Below are 22,319 nucleotides of genomic sequence, written 5' to 3'. Positions count from 1 at the left end.
TCTAACGCGCACGACCGGAAGTTTCTGTTTGCGGCTTTGCGGGGATAGGGGAGTCGCTGGGCCGCAGCCCGGACGTCTAGGTGCGGAGGTCCTGGGGCTTAGGAGACAGCTGGGGCCGTTAGGGAGACCCAGGCGGCGGGACAGTGGCGGGGCCCCGACCTGACCCTGAGCCACTCTCGTCCTCGCGGCCCGCCTCTTCACCCCGCCCCCACTTGGGGCTGAACTGGCTCTGCCCCCCGATCTGAGCCTGGTAGCTCCTCAGGCACTGACTATTGACCTCGGGGCGCTCCCCCATCTCTCGGGCGCGATGGCTACGGGCGCGGATGTGCGGGACATTCTAGAACTCGGGGGTCCAGAGGGGGATGCAGCCTCCGGGACCATCAGCAAGAAGGACATTATCAATCCGGACAAGGTAGCAGTGATGCCTGAGAGCGCTGGGTAGCGTTAGTGAAGTGGTGGGTAGGAGTGACAACGGAAGACGGCTCGGGGAGAGATGAGGTGCCACACTTCTTGTGAGATGGGCGGTAAAAGATGTGAAATAACGGGATAGAGAATATGTGTCACCTTGGTGAGATGGGATGGAGGAGGTGGGACCCCGTGGAAAATGGTGGGGACCAAGAGGGTGTGACATTTGTAAGACAGGACCTAGAGAGTGTGACACTTGTGGGATATTGGGGGGACATCAACTCGGTGTGACATGCTGAGAGATGCTGGAAAAGTATCTTCTGCTCTGACAGGTAGGGCTCTGAGGTACGGGTGTGGAGGGGAATGACCTGCTCAGACCCAGGTGCCCCTTGAGTGGGTTTCTGTACCTTCATAGTGTGTCATTATGTGTCACAGTGTGTATGTGTGTCATTGTACCTGTAGATGCTGGTTTGTTCAGGGATTGAGCTGGGCTAAAGAATTTTCAGGGAAGGGAGTCTAGCCTGTGATTCCTCTCCTGTGGTTTCCCTCCCCAGAAAAAGTCCAAGAAGTCATCTGAGACACTGACCTTCAAGAGGCCCGAGGGCATGCACCGGGAGGTCTATGCACTGCTCTACTCTGACAAGAAGCAAGTATTAGAATCCCAGATCCCCCAGGCTTTGGTCCCTGACCAACCTGCATGTACCTAACTCCTAATTTTCCCAGCCATTTTCTCCCCCGTCCCCTCTCCACACAGGGCTTCCGCTTGCTTAGGTTGTGGGAGCTCGGATGTCTCACTCCAGGACGTGACTTCCTTGCTCTATGGTAGATCAGCAGCCTGGGTCCAAAGGCTCTCTACACACCTTCTGACTGTAATCTCTCACCTCCTTAAACCCTGCTTCCAGGGATGCACCCCCACTGCTACCCAGTGACACTGGTCAAGGCTACCGCACAGTGAAGGCCAAGTTGGGCTCCAAGAAGGTGCGGCCGTGGAAGTGGATGCCATTCACCAACCCAGCCCGCAAGGATGGAGCCATGTTCTTCCACTGGCGACGGGCAGCAGAGGAGGGCAAGGACTACCCCTTCGCCAGGTTCAATAAGGTGAGCCACCACCATTGGGACGTAGGCCAAGGTTGCCCACCTACTCTGAGCCACTTGCCTGAGCACTCCAGTCTCCTAGTTGGCTCCAGAGGCCCCCTCAGGCCAGGTCATTAACAGTGGTTACCCACTCAGTCATTGGTGCAAATACCTCTGTGGGTCTTCACTGCCCATGGGATCCTGTCCTCTCCTAGACCTGCTCTGAGTTTTGGTTTGTTGCCTTAGCCTTTTATTTCTCGCTATTCTTCAGAGCTGTGTCCTAGGTGCTCTACTCTTCTCACTCTCTACTTTCTCCCTAGTTTGTCTCATTTACCCTGTGACCTCAGTTGCCCTCTGTATGCCATTAACCCCAATTCAGTATCTCCAGTCCAGAGCAGCAGTCCACATATATCCAGTCATTTGCTTACCTCTCTCCCTGAAGGCCCCACGGGTACCTCAGATCAAGTGGATACCCTTGAGCAGAACTCATAATCTTCTCTCAGTTCCCCACCCCCAAACCTGTTCCTCACATAAGTGAATGAATGACACCACTATCCACCCAATTGCCCAAACCAGAAATTTGGGCATCATCCTTGACTTAGCTTCTCCCTTAGCTCTCATATTATTTCAATCAACAATGGGACAAAGAAGGTAGGGGAAGACAGATAACAAACATGTAAGCAAATGAATTGGATTCTTTCAGATAAGAGCCGTCAATAAAATAAAACCAGGATATGAAATGAGATAAAGAGTGAACTTGTAGGTGTAGGGGAGGCCTAATAGATAGGGTGGTCAGGGAGGGCCTCTCTGAGAAGCTGGCATTTGAGTTAGACTTCAGTGATACATCTAGTCATTGAGTCCTGCTGACTCTGTTTCTATAATAAATCCCATCTGCCTGTGTTCTTCATTCTCTGTACCCTAATCCAAGCTGAATTATCTCTGGTCTAGATTACTGTGGCTCAGATGGAGCAGGGCCTTGTACAGACTCACCCAGCCAGGGAGAAGCAGAGCTGGGCTGGGCTCGGATTCCCTAGGCTGTTGTTTAAGCCACTCACGATATAGCCCCACAGTCTCTGCAGCTTGGAGCAGCCTAGACTTCGAGCCTGCAAGCACTGGGGGCTTGAACCCAGGACTCCCAAGTCCTGACTTCCTTCCCCTCAGCCAGTATACCCACCTGCACCTGGACACCTCCCCCTGGATGGCTCACAGGCCTCTCAGACTCAGTACGTCCAGGTGTGACCCCTCATTCTCCCCCATGCCCCCAAACTGGTTTTCCTCCTTAGGCCCCTCACCACCATCCTTAGGCCCCTCAGGTCCAGTGGAGGGAGAGGCTGGAGATGTAAGACTGAGAAGGGATAAGCAAGAGGTAAGAGATTTGAGGTGGGGGTGGGAAGGTTGGATGAGACAATTTGAGGTAAAGACAAAAGAGTGTTCATTTTGTATTTAGTAAATACTACTCCATGCCGAGTCAAGCCCGAGGCAGTGAGGGCACAAACATGAATCAGACACAGTATCTGCCCTCTAGAAACTCTGCATGTTGTTGGGGCGCTGGGGGGAGGCACAGGCAATTACAGTTTGGTGGGATACATGCCATATTGGGAGGAACTGAAGGTCATGGAAACTTCCTGGAGAAGTTAGAACTTGAGTTGAGTTTTTTTTTAATTGAGTATAGTTGATTTACAATGTTGTGTTACTGGTGTACAGCAAAGTGATTTAGTTGTGTGTGTGTGTGTGTGTGTGTGTGTGTGTGTGTGTATTCTTTTTCTTACTCTTTTCCATTATAGGTTAATACAAGATATTGAATAGAGTTCCCTGTGCTATACAGTAGGACCTTGTTTATTTGTTTTATATATTATAGTTTGTATCTGCTAATCCCAAACTCCTAATTTATCCCTCTTCCCCTTCCCCTTTGGTAACCGTTTGTTTTCTATGTCTGTGAGTCTGTTTCTGTTTTGTAAATAAGTTCATTTGTATTATATTTTTGATTCCTCATATAAGTGATATCGTATGATATTTGTCTTTCTCTGTCTGACTTACTTCACTTAGTATGATAATCTCTGGGTCCATCCATGTTGCTGCAAATGGCATTATTTCATTATTTTTTTATGGCTGAGTAATATTCCATTGTATATATATATACCACATCTTCTTTATCCATTCATCTGTCGATGGGCATTTAGGTTGCTTCCGTGTCTTGGCTACTGTGAATAGTGCTGCTATAAACATAGGGGTGCATGTATTTTTGCAAATTAGAGTTTTCTCCGGATATATGCCCAGGAGTGGGATTGCTGGGTCATATGGTATTGATTTGAGTCTCGAAGGATGTTATCAGGTAATAGTAGAAAAGGAGTGCAGTGACTTGTTCAGGCAGAGGGGACATCATGAGCAAAGGCATAAATGAAAAATCAGTCATATGTGTGGGATGCTGTGGGCATTTCCCTGTTGATGGAGCCTGAAGTCCAAGGTAGGATATGGTGGGAGATGAGACCTGAGAGGGCAGCAGGGCCACGTCAGGCAGGGCTTGGCAGCCAGGCTCAGGAATTTGGGCTTTGCTCTGATGTCTTTAGGGAGCCACTGGCAAATTTTAAGTAGAGAGGTGTCGGGATCAGATTTGAATTTTAGAAAGATCGTGGTGACTGGGTGGAGAGTAAAGTCGAAGTAAAGGGAACTAACAATCTTCCCTCCAATACTGCTCTCTCCTGGGGTCCCGCTTTCAGTCTGTGGCTCCCCAGCCGCTTTCCTGCTCAAGCCAGAAACATAGGAGTTACCTATGACAGCGTCTTCTCTCACCCCTCACAGCCAGTTGTCACATCCTATGATGTTTAATCTAAAGCCTCTCAAGTCCATGCCCTTTTCTCTACCTTCCACTGGTGCTGCTTTATTTCAGGCCTCTTCACTTCCCACCTGGATTATTTCTTAAACCTGCCAGCTGGTCTCCCAGGCTCATGTTTCACCCTGTCTTCACTGTTGCCAGGGTGGTCTTTGTAAAAGAGAATCATGACCATCTCACTCCTCTCTTTAAAACTAACCTTACTGACTCCCGTCAGCCACAGGCTGAATTCCAGACTCCTTAGCAGTCACACAGGGCTCACAGCAGCTTCCCTCTGTCAACTCTCCAGGCTCTCTTCAGGCCTCTCCCTGTCTCACCCTTTTCTTGTTTCCCTTAGTGTCCCTGACTGCCAAGCCCGCACACATCAGGCCATTTCTCTCTCATCGCTGTTTATGTGGCCCCCCTGCTTAGGAGTCTCTCCAGCGCCTTCCCTCCCTGGTTCAGTTCTACTTAACCTTAAGACTGAACCAGGCTCCATTTACCTCTTCCCTGACAACCCTTGTCCCAGGCTGCATCAGGTGTCACTCATTATACCCTAGGCATACCTTTGTCATCAAATTCGCTGCACTTTACTAAATTTTCAGCTGGACTGTGAGCTCTGAGAAGGCAAGGCCCCTGTCTGTCTTATCCAGCATTGTGTCCCCAGCATAGGGCTAGCAGGCCCATGATAAATATTTGTTGAATGAATGGCCATCTCCCTTGCTTGATGGTGAGCTTCTCTTTAGTTTAAGTAGCCGTGTTCAGAGAGGTCACATCTTGGCTGCAGATGGAGAATTGTTTGGAAGAGGATTAAATGGAGGCAGAGACGCCAGTGGGGAGGCTGTTTCTCTATCCAGGCAAGGGGTAGTGGTGGTCTGGACAGGGCTGTGGCAGAGGAGATACAGAATTGGGAGGTAAAATCCACAGATGTGGGAAAGGGGATGGGTCAAGGGCAAAGGTAGGATTTAAATATGCCTGCTAGGTTTCTGCTTGGGTGATGGTGACACTGACTGAGATCCGGACTGGGGGAGATAGGAGTTTGAGGGAGGGCGATGAGCTCAGTACTGAACATATTAGGATTTTTTTTTTAATTGAGGTATAATTATTATATATCATACATATATTAGCTTCAGGTTACAACATAATGATCCAGTATTTGTATATATTGTGAAATGACCACCCCAGTAAACCTAGTTAACATGTATCACCTGAACATATTCAGTTTGAGATGTATATAGGATCTCCAGTAGGAGATGTCCAAGAGGCAGCTGGACATAAGGGTTTTGAGAGCAGGTTCAGAGCCAATGTGGTCTTTGATGGAGAAACTTCCATGGTCCAGCCTAGCATTGTCTCTTTCCTGGGGTCTCTGACTGATAGACGCAGCTGGTGGTGGTGCTGTTTGTCCCTGAGGGAGGTCTGGGGGACAGGACATGGGTGTTGGGGTGGGGGGGTGTATGTTGCGAGTAGGATTCAGGTGCCTTTTCCTTAGAGATGTGACCTTGGCCAGCTCTGGGGGAGCTGCAAGTCTCACTGTCACCACTGGGTGGCAGGAGTGCTTCAGACAAGTGTGCCATGACTAGGGCTCCTGGGCCTTTCTCCAGAATTTAGCCATCTTCCTTACTCCAAAGTTGACCTTTGGACTCCCCAGAAGCACTTACACGTGGTCCCCTCACCTTAACCATTGGGTCAGGAGCATGTGTCCTGTTACCGAGGCTCTGGAGCCCAAGGCATGATGAAGTTGGTCCTGGAGTGGATTCAGAGGCAGGCAGCAGTTCTAGAGGCTGCCAGGGCGTTTGGTCAAGCAGAGAGTTTCTTTTCTTGCTCTGGAAACATCATCTCCAGGTGCCCTGTGCAGGGTTCCAGGCAGAGGATTTGCTTTTGTCCAGCCCAGGGATTGACAATAAACAGGAGGGGCTGTGGTCAGGCTGCTGGAGCCTGCGGGACGTGCCGTGACGTGGGCGTGCCCCCTGTCCCTCCATGCCTGCAGACGGTGCAGGTGCCCGTGTATTCAGAGCAGGAGTACCAGCTCTATCTTCATGACGACGCTTGGACAAAGGCAGAAACCGACCACCTCTTTGACCTTAGCCGCCGCTTTGACCTACGTTTTGTTGTTATCCACGACCGGTATGACCACCAGCAGTTCAAGGTGAGCTGGTATCGTGCATTTGCATGTGGGCCCAACCCCCGGGCGTGGCAGGCCCACTGCCTTCATGTTCTCCTTTCCACATGCCTCTGAGTATTCATCCTTCCTCTCTCTATATCTTTATCCTCAGAAGCGTTCTGTGGAGGACTTGAAGGAGCGCTACTACCACATCTGTGCCAAGCTTGCCAACGTGCGGGCCGTGCCAGGCACAGACCTCAAGATACCAGTGTTTGATGCTGGGCACGAGCGACGGCGGAAGGAACAGCTGGAGCGTCTCTATAACCGGACCCCAGAGCAGGTCAGCCCAAGTCCCACAGACTCTGCTCCGTGCCGTGAAACCCCTTGACTGTTGCCTCCCTCCTCCATACCCTCAACTCCCTCACCCCAGCTCCCCTTCTTCCCCCTCTTCCCGCCCCCATCCAGTCCTGCCTCTCGCCAGCCATCCTCCCTGCTCTCTGTAGCCCTCACCTCCCTCACAATCCCCTGCTGCTCAGGTTCCCTCACAGACAGCCCCGGCACCCCTCCGTCTCCCCATCTCCTCTCACCGCCCCATGACCCTCACGGGCGTCTCAGCGTCTCTTTCCCAGGTGGCGGAGGAGGAGTACCTGCTGCAGGAGCTGCGCAAGATCGAGGCCCGGAAGAAGGAGCGGGAGAAGCGCAGCCAGGACCTGCAGAAGCTGATAACAGCGGCGGACACCACTGCCGAGCAGCGGCGCACGGAACGCAAGGCCCCCAAGAAGAAGCTCCCCCAGAAAAAGGAGGCTGAGAAGCCGGTGTGGAGACCAAGTCAGCCCAGCTCAGGGTGGAGGGCTCTGAGAGCACGCGGAGCCGGCAGGGGGCTGGGACTAACGCTGGGCCCTCTCCCCGTGACACCCTGGTCTCCGTAACTCCTTCTCCCCCAGGCCGTTCCTGAGACAGCAGGCATCAAGTTCCCAGACTTCAAGTCCGCAGGCGTCACGCTGCGGAGCCAGCGGGTACGTGAGTCACCTCCTTCACTGTGTCTGGGCCCTGGGCTCTGCGGCCTGAATGCTGCAGGCCATGGGGCCGGTGCAGGTGGAGGCGGACGTACTGGGATCTCAGGGGGATGCCAGGCCGAGCTCACAGCTTTCACTCTATTCCACTTACTGGCTGTTTTCTTCTGTGACCCAGAGCTGCCTCTAGGGGTTAACTTCTCTTCCACTCCCCCCACTTCCTTTAGTCTCCTTCATTCTAAACCGCTTGTGGCGGGGAGAGGGCTTAGTTGCCTGGGTCATTGCAGATGAAGCTGCCAAGCTCTGTGGGACAGAAGAAGATCAAGGCCTTGGAACAGATGCTGCTGGAGCTGGGTGTGGGTGAGTGCGGGGGCCAGCCCCTCAGGACGTCCCCACCGAGGCTGCGGATGAAGGCCGGGCATGGGGGGGCAGTTCCGGCTGCTGGCCTCCCCACAGAACCCCAGCTCTGTCCCTGTGCCTTCCACCCACCTGCCCACAGAACTGAGCCCGACGCCCACGGAGGAGCTGGTGCACATGTTCAATGAGCTGCGGAGTGACCTGGTGCTGCTCTACGAGCTCAAGCAGGCATGCGCCAACTGCGAGTACGAGCTGCAGATGCTGCGGCACCGGCACGAGGCGCTGGCCCGGGCCGGTGTGCTGGGGGGCCCCGCCACACCGGCATCAGGCCCGGCCCCGGCCCCAGCGGAGCCGGCGGTGCCTGAACCTGGTCTCGGCCCGGACCCCAGCAAGGACGCCATCATTGATGTGGTGGGCGCACCCCTCACACCCAATTCGGTAAGAGGCCGGGAGAGCGCAAACTGGCCCTGCTAGTGAGCACACGCACGTGCGTACGCAGGCCCCACCCCCTCTAGTACCTGCAACAGGAGTCGTCACTCTGAGGGGTTCTGAGAATGAGGGAGTGGGTGGTCGGTCAGTGGGCATCACCTTCCTGACTCAGAGAGTGAAACACGTGCACCCAGCCTGAATCTGACCCGGGGGGCCATTGACCTCAGCACCTTCTGTGTCTCCTCAGAGGAAGCGACGGGAATCGGCCTCCAGCTCCTCTTCTGTGAAGAAAGCCAAGAAGCCGTGAGGGGCCACACGGGGTGTGGGATGGTGCTGTGTAAATAGAGCTGCTGAGTTGGACTGGGCTGCTTCCTTTTCCTTCCCACCACTTCTCATGCCCCTGGCTGGGAGGGTGGGCAGGAGGGGGATCACCGTACCCACTCCATGGGGATGGCGCTGGGGCTTGCCTGCACTGAGGCCCTTAGCAGCCCTTTAACCACTGACCAGCTTTGCCCAAACACCTGTATCCAGGAACACCCGTGGTTCTGCATTCAGGTTGGTTCACACACAGCAGTGACCGTAGATACCGGCTGCTTTGAACACAGCCTTGTGCTCAGACAGTCCCCAGGGCCCTGTGCATATTCGGTGTGGGTCCCCTAGGTGCTCCAGAGACTGCCAGCTTTACTGGTGGCCTTGAGCACAGGGCAGCCTGGCATATGCTGTAACCCCTGCACATCCAGACAGTGTCAGGCACGGCACTGCCTGGTCCACCACACACACCCAGGGCCTCGTTTCCCCGACTTTATTCAGTGGCACGTTCACAGCGGGGATGGGGGTAGACACAAGGTGGGGCCTGATCTGTCCTGGAGCCCTGGGGGCACCACACACCATGCACTACAGATGGGAGGGGGCACAGGGGGGCTCGGTGGCCCCAGCAAGAAGCCTGTACTGGGAGGAGACAGTGAGGAGGAGGTCCCCCAGCCCAGGCCCACAATGGGAGGGCCTGATGCTGGGCTGAGGTTGAGGGGAGGGGGTAGGGGGCACAAAGTGTCTGTTCCAGAGGGGCCAAGTGGCCAAGCCTTACCCAGGACACAAGCCCACAGGGCGGGCTGGGGGACACTCTGGACGTAGAGCTGTGCCACTCTCCCTTTGCCCCTCTGGTGAGGGAGAGGAGGGTTTTGGGCTGGGCCAAGCAGCTACCCTGTCCTGCCCCATCCCATCCTCGGCCAGTCAGAACGGCTTTGATGTCTGCTTGAAGATGAAGCCTCGGTATGCGAGTGTCTTCATGATGTTGGCGATGTTCTTGCAGTCATCTGAAAAGAGGAAGAGAAGACATTTAGATGGGCCCCAGAGCCTTCCCCTGTGGGCCCAGAGGTACACGGGTGGGGGTGGGAGGCAGGTTCAGATTCAGGAGCCATAGGCTCTAAACCAGTGGGTCCTCCCCCCAGGTGGCAGCAACTCCAGCTTCAGGTTAGGCCGGGTGATGCTGGGCCAGCAAGAAGCCTGGTCTCAATGCTTCTGAGTCCCATAACTCATGCTGGAAATTGGCCGGCGTGTCCCTCCCTGGCCCCAGCGGTGATGTATGGGCACCGTCGCAGTAAGAAAAAGGCAGAGTAAATGTGTAATTTCTCCCTTGACGGCCCCCGGCCGCTGGGCGATCCTTCTTGTTGCCGCCGCGTGGGGACGGCCCGTCTGCCACACTCCGTCTTCCCGCCACCCGTCTTGATGTCTCCATTTCATTACTGTGCAGCCATTCATCACGCTCACGGCCAGGGTGACTTTGCCGGCACTTGCATGTGTGTGGGAGATGTGGCCCAGGCCATGATCACTGGTGACAAGGCACAAGTCTCGGCACTTCCGGGCCGGGGTCCCAGGCTCACGTGCTCCAGCAGCTACCGCCTGGGCGCCTGCTCCTGTGCAGCCCAGGCCAGTGGAGAGGGGCCGGGTCTGTGGTCCTCCTAACACCCTGGCCGGCAGCCTTCTACCAGACACGCCTGTGTAGCTCAGCCCAAGCCCTGCCTCTCCCACCCTGGCAGGCTTCAGCCCTGTCTCTGGCCATATCTCAGATTAAAGACATCTGCGCCTGCCAGACCCTGTCACAGCAGTTTCCTCGGTATTGACTGCCGTAAGAAACTCCATGGTGAAAACTGTCCTAGACCCCGGTGGCCACAGGAACAGGTACTTCTGGAGCCTCAGTATCATGGTCATGGGCCCCGACTCCCTCACCTGCCTCTTCTTCCATGCCCCTCCCACCTCCCATAGGTGCTCTGCTCCTGTGCCATAACCAGGACCTCAGCTGCCACCGCCCTCGTGGGGTCGATGCTGTGGTGGCAGAAGTACGTCGATGTCATAATCAGGTGTGGGGGTGGTAAGGTCAAGGTGGGGTCACGAGGCCCCTGCGTCTGTCAAGGACCAACCCCTTGCACTGAGCTCCCAGCCTGCCCTTGCCAGGACCTTAGCAGGAAAGGGGATCCACCAGAGCTAGAAAAAGACTGTGGGAGTGGGAGGAGTCTGGTCAGGCCAGGTCCTGTATCATCAGCCAGACACCAGCTCTGCAGACCTGGCGCTCAGCAGACAGCTCTCTAGGTCAGGCCAGACAAGTCACACGGGGTCCTGTCTCTCAGAGCTCAGTATGAACGTAGCTACAGTGGATGTGGGCATGGACAGGTGACCCAGGCACAGGGACACCTTGTTCCTCTAGGTGCTCGGGAAGCCATGAAGGCTGGTGTGAGGCGGAACAGTGAGAAGACAGATGGGTGGGTAGTGGCGGCCATGGCAACTCCAGACGTGACCCATCCCCATGGTTTATGGGCCGGACACGCGCCCCGCTCAGCTGAGGCCCCGTCATTTGTCTCCCTTAGTGTGCACGCCTGTGCTGTGGGGGTAGAGGGTGGAGGGAGGGGGCTGTGATGGGAGGAGCTAGGTAGTCGACAGGAAGGGGAATGGGGCAGGAATGGCTGTGCAGGAGGGGCGGGCCTCAGGAGTGGGGAGGGTTTATGACAGGGTCCAGGGGCTGTCACGGCACCGTTGAAAGGGCCACGATAGGTGATTTTCTTCCCAAATAAATCTGGCCTTGTCAGGGCCCCTCCGATCCTTGCTGTCTCCGGCACTCTGGGGACCGTGGCCGCTGTGCATATTAAGAATAAGTCCCCTCGTTATCTGCAATTACCCAGCGGCCACACACCTCATTTCTTCCAGCAGAAAAGAAAATTAGTTTTCTATTGACTTCATCTGGCTCCTCCCTCATTGCTGGACAAATTGCTCAATCTACCTCCCCTGGCCCAAGTGAATGTGCCCAGCTCCTCCCCCCAGGCCACCAGCCATCCAGTGGGGGAGCACTGACTTCCCACCTGTGCCTTGTCTGGAGCTGGGCAAAGGTCCATGTGCCCCAGTCTTGCCCCTGACCTCTCCCCACTCTACAGGCCAGATGGCTTCATCCACATCCTGAGCTTCTGAAAATTGCTGTCTCGTCTGGGCCTCTCTCCTGAGCTCCAGACCACAGATCCAAACACCTCTGGAACCTCTCTTCCTAAGTATCTATACAAACTCAAAACGTCCAGCAGTGAACTAATTTTCTCCCCCAAGCTCCTCTCCCCTATGTTCTCCATCCCAGTGAATGGCACTCCCAAATGTCCCAGAAGAAACCTGATTCAAGCTTGACATCCTGCCTTCCCCCCAAATCCAATCAAGCGTGAACTGCAGGCTGTATCTTCTTCTCTGTCTCATCATCTACTTCCCTTCATTCTGGCACCACTTCCCAGTCCAGACCCCATCATCTCCTGCTCTTACAACAGCAGCTGGTCCTCTTTCTTTTCCCTTTAATCCATTCTCTTACAGCCAAAGTGATCTTTCTCACACAAATCTGATCACGTTCTTTTCTCTTTAAATCCCTTCAGTGGCTCCCCTGCCCTTACTTTCAAGTCTACACATTCCTTATTATGACTTCAAGTTAAAGGCCCTGCAAAAACAGATCCCTGCTATCTCTGGTCTCACCCCCGTCACTCTCTACTCCCAACGCCCGGATTCCAACCTCAAGGAACCACTTATGTTTTCTGAAAATGACAAAGTGGGTTTTGGAGTCAGACCTGTTTGTAGTTTTAACTTCGCCCACTGGCTGTGTGCCCTGCGGCAAGTGCCGAGTTTCTCCAAACTTCAGGTTCATTAGGGGTGACAACAGATACTACCTCAGTGTTACTGGGAGGACTGAACGGGTGATACACCCACATGTCTGCACATGCTGTGTGTGGAATACCTCCTCTCTTCTTGAAGGGAAGGCAAGGATGCTAGTTTTCTGGATGACCCAATGGTGAGAAGGTGTATACTGTACAATCTGTGGCACAGATTACACAGGGGCCAGCAGCACACTTGGTGAAACCACTTGTCACTCGCGCCACAAACTGACTACTGACCCTGTCCACTGGGGATTCTGGAGTCTTAACTTGTTGCAACTGGCCCACCACAATGAAGAGAGACCCAGACTGGGGAAGACAGCCCTGAAAGCCGACCTAAGAGTCAGTGCAACCCACTGATCAGCACAGAGACAAATCTGAGCTTTTAATAGACCGTAAGTTCAGAGAGAGCACCGGGTGAGCCTCCCAGAAAGTCCTCTGCTCGAAGCTCTGGGGCCATCTGGGTCAGCAGCCCCACCTTGTGGCACGTCATTGAGCTACTGAGGCCAGCCTGAGGCTGTTCTGAGGTCGGGGGCAGGAAGCCTCGTGCCCACAATGGAGGCCTCCAAGAGTAGGTCTTCCTCACCTCCAAATTCTAGAAGACTAACCTGTTTTTATGTTCCTGCAGGAACATCAACTCGTGACAAGATTGCCTTCTTCTTTTGGGGGGCATTAATATTTTTAATGTTGGAATTAATTTTTCATGTTTTTATATTGCCAAGGCTGTAATGCAGGGGTCGGCTGCATACACCCCTCAGAGAGGTGAGTGGGGGCCAGCACCTAACAAAGGATGAGCTTGCTGGCTGGCTCCAAGGGTAGTCAAATATCTGCTTGGCAAAACAGCTGCTAGTGGAAGGGTGGCTCAGATCGCTTAGGACAGCTGGCAAGAACACACACAGGGCAACCACCTGAGGCTGACACGCTCCAGTTGGCTGCACTTGTCTGGGAGTTGAACGGTAGAGGACAGGATGCAGAGCCTGGGCCAGGGCCACCCTCAGGAGGGAAGGGACCCAAGGAAGCTCTTGGAAGGCCATCTATTCACGCACTCATTCATTCAGCAAATACACACTGACACCTTCTGTGTGCCGGCTGCGCAGGGCCATGCTGGGCCACAGGGCTGCAGACTCTGCAGCTCCCTGCCCTCGAAGAGCTCAGAGACTGCATCTATAAGTGGTGCAGTGTGAGCAGTGCTATGAGAGAAGGAGGCACAAAAAAGGGCACTTTGTTCAGTCCAAGGTTCAGGAAAGGGTTCCTGGGAGGACGAAGTTAAACATGCAGAGAGGGCCGGCCAGCAAGTTGGGGTTGACGTGGGGAGGTGTTCTCAGCATACGGAACAGCACAGGCACATTTCTGGAGGGGAAATGTGGAGTGTGCCCCACAAATTTAAGTTGAGCAGGTGGGGGATGATGAAGAATAAGAGGCAGGGGAGCGGCGAGATGAAGGTGGCGAGGTCAGCAGTGGCCATCTAGAAGAAACTCTGCAGAGCCCCGAATGCCAGACTAAGGAGCTTATAATTTCACTGTTCTGGGAATGATGGGGAGACTTATGTGTTTGAGGAGGAGCATGACAGGACCCGATTTGTGTTTCAGAATTATCTTTCAAGGATTACAGGTGTTAACGCGGAAGGCAGAGACAGCAACTAGCAGACTCTACTATGTATTTCTGGTCCAGGCCAGAAATGGTAGCCCAGAACTAGGCCAGTGGCGGTGGAAATGGAGGTGGAGATATACTGGTGATGTGGAGAAGCAGATGGAGGCAAGAGATTTTTAGGAAATAGAATGAGCAAGACTTAGTGAGGGGACTGGGAGGGCTGGAGGAGGGATGCGTCTAGGATCTGAGTGCCACTCACCAAGATGAGGCAAACCAGAGAAGGTGCAGGTTTGGGGCAGTGATGAACGTACCTTCAGATGTATTAAGTCTTGAGACGTCTATGAGACAGCTAAACTTATCAGGCATTTCTTTTATGGCTTCTGGGCTTTGTATCTTGCTTAAACAGGACTTCTCTATCCCAGTGTTATTAGAAAACTAGCATGTATTTTCTTTGAATACTTTTTGTATTTAATTTTTTAATCTGTCTGGAATTTACTTTTGTATGTGGTGAGAAGTAGAAGATCTAACTTTATTTTTCCCCTAGTGGGTAGCCAGTTGTCCTGTCGCCATTGATCAAACTGTCCACACCTGCCCCATGCTTTTGAAACGATGCCTCTGTCTTATATACCATCCCCACACATGGATCTGTGGGAGCCAGGAAAGAGAATGAACGTGAAGTGATCAAAGAGGCAAACCAGATTGAGAGGACACCTGGAGCAGCAGGGTGACAAGCCGCTGACCTTACAGGGCTGTGAGGCAGTGTGCCCTAAAGGAAGCCTTAGACACAACCTGAGGCCTCCTGCCTAAAAAGCTCAGCTTGGCAACACACCTTATGAGTGATCTCCAGGTGCTGGTGAGGAACGGGGCCGGAGCCCACGGAGCAAAGATGGGTGGAGAGAACAGCACAAGGAGCAGGAACCATGACAAGGAAAAGAGAGCAAGAACCTGGCGCGTGTCAACATTCTAGAACCTCATCTTGTTTCCACCTCTTTCTGTCTGTCAGGACACCTTGGCAGCAGCGTGCCTGAGCGCCAAGTGTCAGTGGGACTGCCGGATCAAATATGTCCCCAGCCCCACATGGGACACACTTATGCTAAAAAAATTATTTGCTGTTTATCTGTTTAAATTCTAATTTAACTGATGTTCCTATATTTTTATTGCTAAATCGGCAACTCGGTGCTGGGGGCCAGCATCTCAGGCCATGGCTGGGTGCAATTCAGGGCACAACAGCAAATAGGAACTCAGAAGAAAGGAAGCCAAGGCAGGGAATTTAGGACTAAACCAGCAGAGGGCCCCTATATATCCTTAGATTCTGGGTTCGAATCCAACCTCCATCACTTAGTAACTGTGTGAACTTGAGCAAATTGCTGTACTTTATTTAACCTCTGTTTTTGGATTCTTCTCCTTTAAAATGGGAATAATAATGATAATTATAGCAACTACTTCTCTCAAAGGGTTGTTAAAAAGATGAAATGAGTTTTTATTTGTGAAGTGCTTAAAACAGTGGCTGGGTTAGTTATTAGTAGTAGTATTGGTGTCGTTATTCCAATAATATCCAATAATAATATTGTTATTCTAACAGAAATACCCTGATATCCCCCAACCCCTGCTCCTTGTCCCAGATGTGGCCCACAGAGTCCCCTGGGCCTCCAGACAGGGTGACCTTGGCCCACCCGACACACCCTCCAGACATAGATTCCCTTCTCCCCACTGACACGGCTCCCACGGCTCCCTCCCCCTCCCCCCAGACAGGTCGTTATAGCCTCAACTCCAAAGTGACCCCTTCTTCCAGCCCCTCCCCGCATCCCCCCTCCACCCCACCGAGGTGCCTGGAGGTGCCACAGGGCTGATGGTGAAGGATGACGGTGGTTCCACAATAAGGGGAAAAGGCAATTTCATCTTGATTAGCAGGCGATTTCTCTCTCCGTAATAAGCGCGCTCCAAATAATTAGCGTGTTTTACGTAATAATGAAATTACAGAAATGCAGTCCACTTATTCAAACAACTCACCATTACCATATTTTTAAATATTAGACTTAATTAGAGTTTATCACTTCGGAGAAGTATGCGGACCGAAGATGTTTTTAAAAAAATCCTCATAAAGTGTTTATTAAGCGCTGGTAAAGCTGGGATAATGATGTGTTTAGAAATTAAGGCAATCAAACACTTACCGCCGCTTCTGGAGGCCGGGCATGGAAATGAGGCCATTACACGCCCATTACCCGCCAGCTCACAGCCACTTGGGGGGCGGGGAGAGGATGCGCCTGGCCGAGAGGGCACAGTGCCCAGAAACGCCTGTGCCAACAGCCCACAACAGCCTGACCAGTAAGCACAGCATCACTTAACAGGACATCTGGCCACCAGGAGCCCAACTCAAACCTGGCCAGGCAAATGACTGGACAGGTCCCATACACCCAAGACTAACCCAGGTCCAGACTCCCAGGCCTGGCAGGACATATCAACTTCATTTAAACCCCAGTGCAGAGTGGGGACAGGAGCCAGACTGGGCAGCCAGAGAGGTCAATGAGAAGAGGCGGAGGCTGAGGAAGCTACAGACCCGTGTCTACTCCCAATTCTGGGCCACACAGGAAGGGGCAGCTAGAGTGGTGGAGAAGGGTCTAAGAGGAAGCTGGGGAACTGAGCTGGGAGCCAAAGACGCAGAAGAGCCAGGGGCCAGGCTCAGGAACACACCTGGGGACAGACTCGGACTGGGGAAAGTAGGCAAGAAGGGTGGCGGGAGAGGGGCTGGTGGCTCCAGGCCCCATTTATCCCAGTGAATAACTAATTCCAGAATTTATAGTGCTGGGTTTTTGTTCTGTGGCCATTTATATCTGCGAGGGGAGGAAATGAAGAGGCAGCGTGGATGCCACATCTTTCTGTGTTATTGCTTGTCTGCCATTTGCAAATCATTATTAATTGTGGGCCCTGGTGGCGGGCTGGGCGGGGGCCGGGCTGGGTACATCCACATAGCTCTTCATCAAGGACCCCAGCCGCTGCCCCAGAGAGCCAATTACCCCGCCCTGATTGGGATCAGATAAAGAGGGAATTTTTACAAATTAGGGAATAAATAGAATTTCCACACAGGGCGCGGGCAGGACCTGAGAGGCTGTAATGAAAAACCATCCGTCACCATCAGCGCGGGCTGGGCACATAGCCCCGGCACTCCCTCCCTTTGTGGGCCCACCCTCATGCTCAGGGGCCTGGACGTACAGGTCTAAGGACACCCCAACCCCTCCAAGGCCCGGGAGCAGGGAGAGGAGTTCCCAGTGGGGCGTGTGTATGCCCTCTGGGCTCCAGCTCTGACACTGTCCCTAGTGCTTCTTCCTCAGGGGCTTGAGGAGGAGGAGACCGAGGCAGTCCTGAGAACGACCAGAGTTGGGGACCACGGGGCAAAGACCACATCCATGCCCCTCCAGCTATGGCAGCCCTAGGGCAGAGCCCCGGCCCGTGGACCACTCACTCTGGGTTCCCATTAGCGCTCCTCCCCTTGGATCATTAAATATGTATATCTTATTACACGCCTTGTTAGAGTATCGAGCTCTATTGACTGATGATAAATCCTGAGCCTCGTCCTGGCCATAAATTTATCTGGAGATGATGAAGACTCAATAATCTAGTCAGGCAGATAATATCATCGGGCCTTAAAAAAGATCATTACATTATATGTCAGAATTAAAAGTGAAATACGCCGTAGTAACAGGGCGGCTGCTCTGGCCATTACAACGGGTGCCCGCCTCCCCTCACTCATCCCCAGCCAAGGCCCCATCCAGGTAGAGGGGCCAAGAAGCCTCGCCCTCCTCTTGGCTCTGGACGCCACAGATAAAAGTGCCTGATAACCTAAGGCAAAGTGAAGGGGACCTGGCCTGGGAGGGGACAGGGGAAGAGGTGGCTACTGAGAACAGCTGAGCGCCTCTGCCGTCCCTGGCAGCCACTTCTGCCCCAACCGAGCTCCCACCTGACCCTGTCCCTAGGGGTCTCCTGTGGGACTGTCTTCTGGGGGTCCTTGAGTGGCTCCAACAGGAAGGTGACAGGGCTTCACACCCTTCCAGACTGGCCTGACCAATCAGGGCAGATTCTTTCCAAAATGGAGACACAGGGATAGGGAGAGGTTAGGCTACTTGTGTGTATGCCCCAGGCACCTGTGACCTGGCCCCAGACCCATGTGCCAGCAGCATATCTGAGGCCTTTCCTGTGAGCATGTGCTATCAATCCAGACCACGGTCACCTCCTTCCCGAGAGCCCTGCCTGTCACAGCCTCTACATCCTGTCATTTGAGAAACTTGCCGCCAGCCTCTTGTTCTTCGACCTCAGCACTAACAACCATTTCCATTATACCTTATTTTCACCCATTTCCACAGTCACACACTCCACCTTGCTAACATCCTCCACTGTTCTCCCTTTGAAATGTTAAATTCAAATATTCCCAGTTACTGGTGATAATATGCTTTTTCTTTCATCTCACTGGAACCTCGAAACTGTTTACATCCCTAATATCTCCAGATACATCCCTCTCCTGTGTTCACCTTTTTCCCCGTCCACTTTTGACTGCTTACCCAACAGCCACTCCCCTTCTGCGAAGCTGGCAGAGCCCACTCCTCCCTCCCTGACCAAGGGAAACCTCCGTGGTCTGAGCCATTTGTGGGGACCCTACCCCCTTGCCAGCCATGGGTTTAGGAGTGGCCAAGTGTTCTGGCTACTGGGATATGACAGTAAGTTTGCTGAAAGACCTTCAAGGAAAATTTCTTCACTCTCACGAAGAGAACCATGAGGGGAAAATAGTCCTGTATATTCTGCTGGATGTTTTGTCTGCACATAATGTCTGGGACTGCAGAAGCCATATTCCAACCGTGAGGGGACTTAGCCTGTGAAGAACATGCTGAAGATAAAAGAACAGAACAATGGAAAAAAATCTGGGTCCTTGATGACATTGCTGAGATGCTGAATTAACCAACCCTAGGATCACCTTAGCTCTTTGGTGAGGGAATAAACCCTCTTATTATTTAAGATTTAAATTGGGTTTTCTTTTTCTTGTAGCCAAAAGCTTACTAACATACAGAAGGTAAAGGCAGGAAAGAGAATGACAAAACAAATGAAGGGAGGCAAAGGGCAATGAGGACGCTATTTCAGGCTAGGAAGCTGGTAACCCTTGGTATGCTCTCTTAAAACATTTGCTCAGGGCTTCCCTGGTGGTGCAGTGGTTAAGAATCCGCCTGCCAACACAGGGGACACGGGTTCGAGCCCTGGTCCGGAAGATCCCACATGCCGTGGAGCAACTAAGCCCATGCACCACAACTACTGAGCCCGCATGCCACAACTACTGAAGCCTGCGTGCCTAGAGCCCGTGCACCACAAAAAGAGAAGCCACCACAATGAGAAGCCTGTGCACCTCAATGAAGAGTAGCCCCCGCTCGCCGCAACTAGAGAAAGCCTGCACGCAGCAACAAAGACCCAACGCAGCCAAAAATAAACAAATTTATAAAACAAACAAACAAAAATTTTCTCAAATTGTCTCCTGCTGTATCTCAGGACACAGGCCATGTTACCATAAAGGCTAAAAGAGTCAAGTTTAGGTGGGAACCCAGGTGAAAACAGAGGGAAGAAAATACAACTTTACAGAGAAAGGATTTTTATGTCTCTGACTTGCAATTTAAGTTGACTTTTTCAAAGTCCCACGGCAACACAAAATCATGAGACTCAAGGCTTCTTTCTCCCCTGCCCTTCTTAGCATGTCGTTTCCAATTTCCAGGTTATCTTATGGTCCAAAATGGCTGCTGAAGCTCCAACCATCACGTCCACATTTTAGGAAAGAGGAAGAAGGAAAAAGCAAGAATAATGTACTTTCCAGCTAAGTCATTTCCCTTTCAGTATTGTTCCTGGAGGACCCACACACTTTTCCTTTTATCTCACTAGCCAGAACTCAGAGACATAACCATATCCAGCTGTATGAGAAACTAAAAAAGAAAAGTAGTCTTTTAACTGGGTACCCCCTGCTGCCCCTAATTATCCAGGGTCTCTGTTTAGTGAGGAAGAAGGTCAATGGCTATTGGGTACATACCAAGCAGTTTCTGTCCTAGCAACATAACTGATACACCTCGCTCTGGAGCTTGGATTCCATGGTCCATCATCTTAGTCCTTTCTTGCCAATCGTCTCAACTCTCTTGCTCCCCTTTTCTCCCATCACCCTTGCCTGGAAAAACCCAAACACTGCCTTCTCTATGCTTACATCTGGGCTGAGTGTGATAAGAGAAAACTGAAACCTTACAGATTCACGCAACTCATAAAATCATAGTCATCAACCTCAGCTGGGTGTATAAAACTGCCCCATTTCCTATGTGCCTGATCAGTGTGCATGCTCTCTCTCCCTTTCTTGCTAGTTCAATTTCCAACTTTCTCTACTTTCCACAACTCTCAAACTCCCTACCCCCAACATCGCCCTGACCCTCTCACCCACACCACCTCATCTTCTACTTCACAGGAAACACAGAAGCCACACCCCTGCACCTGTGCCAGTCCTCGCCTTTCATCCTGATACAAGAGAGGAACTGTCCTGATGTCACTTCTGAAGCCCATCCCCCCACTCCACCTGGTTTCTGGAGTCTGACCCGACTGCCTTTTCAAGGGTCTTACTTTGTGAGTAACCCCCTTTCTCTCTGATATAGCTTCAGTTGCTTCTTCTGCACTGGTTCCTTCATGTAAACATGTAAATATATTAAATCTCTCCCATCTTTAAAAACAAGCTCCCTTTAATTCCTTTTCCCTCTTCCCATGTGGCTAAGACCCCATCTTTCCTCCCTTTCGTAGCCAAAGGTCTCATTTCCTCCTCTCCCACCCTGTGATCTGATTTCCCCCAGCAGCGCCTTACCAAACTGCTTTCTCTAACAATCCTTATGGCCTCATGGGGCTGAAGTCCAATGGAAGCTTTTCAGGTTTAGATCAACCCAGTGGACCGACTCATGCCTTGAAACTCTTCCCTCGGTTTCAGTGACACCACCTTTTCTCCACTACCCTCCTCCAGCTCCCCCGTCCGCGCCTGCCTTTTCTCCTGACTACCCCTAAGAGGTGGGTGTTGCTAAGAGTGGTCGTTGGAATTCTTCCCTTTTTACTGTCTGCACTCTCCCTGGGCAAACTTATCCACCCCTAAGCTTTAATTACCATATATTTTCCCATAGTTTCTAAACCTGTATTCCTACTACCACCATCCTGGTCCAGGGCACCACCCTCCCTCATCCAGGTGACATCAGTGCCCCAGCCAATCTCCTCTATAGCGTCCTTCTAAGCCACAAATCTGGTCATTTCACTGCCTGTCTTAAACCCCTTCAATGATCCTGGAACTGAAAAAGGACATCAGTAGAAATGCTGGTGAAACTGAAGTGAGGCCTTTCGTTTAGTTAACAGTAAAGTAATACCAATGTTAGTGGCCTGGTGCTGATAGTTGTACTATGATTGGGTAAGATGTTAACACTAGGTAAAGATGGGTAAGAAAGCCTTCTGCAAATGTAAAATGAGTTCCAAGTAAAAAGTTTAAGAGTTAATAATTAAAACAACAACCATCACCACCACTTCCAACGGTGCCTCACTGCTCTCAGGATAGCATCCAAACTTCTACATTAAGTCCTGGGGATCTGCCCAGGTGTCCCCCTCGGGCCTCATCTTTCCCACTCTCCTGTTGGACCGCGGAGTTCTGCCTCTTCTCCCTCGTGGGTTTTTTCACGTGCTCTTCCTTCTGCCTGGGAAGCTCCTCCCCCACTTCTTAGCTGGAGTGCCCCCTCGTCTATCCTGAGGGATGGAGGCTTGCTGTGGTTTCCTGAGGTGCCTTACCTGCGCCCCCATGTAGGCGTTAGGAACCCCTTCTGTGTGTTCCCACAGCACCCATGTTCCTCCATGTGACTGCCTCTGTCACTCCCTGTTGGACCACAAACCCTTTGGGGGCACTAAGGTTACCTCAACAGAGGCCCTCAGTAAATATGTATTAAGTGTAGGGGAGGAAGGACTGGAGGAAAAGAAAGAGGGAAGGGTGGAGGGACAAGATCACAGGTGAGCCTACTCCAGCCCTGACATTTGCCACCTGAAGCCCAGACAGGCCCAGGCCCTGAAAATCAGTCACGGTCCTTCCTTAGATTCCAACGTGCCAGTGGCTTCGGCCCCTTCCCCACCTCCACTCCTTCCTAGTACCTTCATTTCCTCAGGACCTGCTGTGCCAGGAGACTGGCTGGGACCTGAGCTCTCAAGTGACCTGGCCAGCCTGTCCTGAACCAAGACATCTGGGGGCGGAAGCTGTGGTGCTGGGGCTCCGTACACCCCGCCAATGATGCCCTGGAAAAGGGCCTGGCGATGCCTGGGGACTCTGGGAGGGGGGCTGCCCTCCCTAAGGC

At 52.5% G+C, this 22,319-nt stretch overlaps 2 protein-coding genes across 17 annotated transcripts in view; one reads left to right on the top strand and one right to left on the bottom strand.

The window, feature by feature from the left end:
- Positions 1–8,548, top strand: DMAP1 (DNA methyltransferase 1 associated protein 1). 3 transcript variants are annotated; one of them, XM_012531823.3, is made up of 10 exons: positions 1–412; positions 960–1,051; positions 1,308–1,503; positions 6,276–6,434; positions 6,562–6,729; positions 7,019–7,204; positions 7,334–7,405; positions 7,690–7,762; positions 7,902–8,197; positions 8,436–8,548. In XM_012531823.3, the coding sequence occupies exons 1-10, from the start codon at positions 308–310 to the stop codon at positions 8,493–8,495; spliced, it is 1,407 nt and encodes a 468-aa protein (XP_012387277.1). In that variant the 5' UTR covers positions 1–307; the 3' UTR covers positions 8,496–8,548. The 3 variants fall into 3 exon arrangements, with proteins under 3 accessions (XP_012387277.1, XP_049553291.1, XP_012387278.1); XM_012531824.3 differs by lacking the exon at positions 1–412 and adding an exon at positions 421–737; XM_049697334.1 differs by lacking the exon at positions 960–1,051.
- ERI3 (ERI1 exoribonuclease family member 3) overlaps positions 8,191–22,319 on the bottom strand; it is a 129,970-nt gene continuing 115,841 nt past the window's right edge. For 13 of the 14 annotated variants that reach the window (XR_007471444.1, XR_007471453.1, XM_049697349.1 and 10 more), the window contains one exon: positions 8,976–9,501. Coding sequence is in view for 11 of the 14 variants with exons in the window: in XM_049697349.1 (XP_049553306.1) it covers positions 9,419–9,501 (83 nt within the window). In the remaining 3 variants the exon portion in view is untranslated. Of the gene's footprint in view, positions 8,470–8,975; positions 9,502–22,319 lie in introns of those variants that run through there. The other variant, XR_007471442.1, reaches the window with a different exon arrangement.

Source organism: Orcinus orca, chromosome 1 (genome assembly GCF_937001465.1).
Source record: "Orcinus orca chromosome 1, mOrcOrc1.1, whole genome shotgun sequence".
In the NCBI taxonomy this organism is placed as follows: Eukaryota; Metazoa; Chordata; class Mammalia; order Artiodactyla; family Delphinidae; genus Orcinus; species Orcinus orca.
Note: the sequence above shows the minus strand (reverse complement) of the source record. Positions and strands in the feature narration are given on the sequence as shown.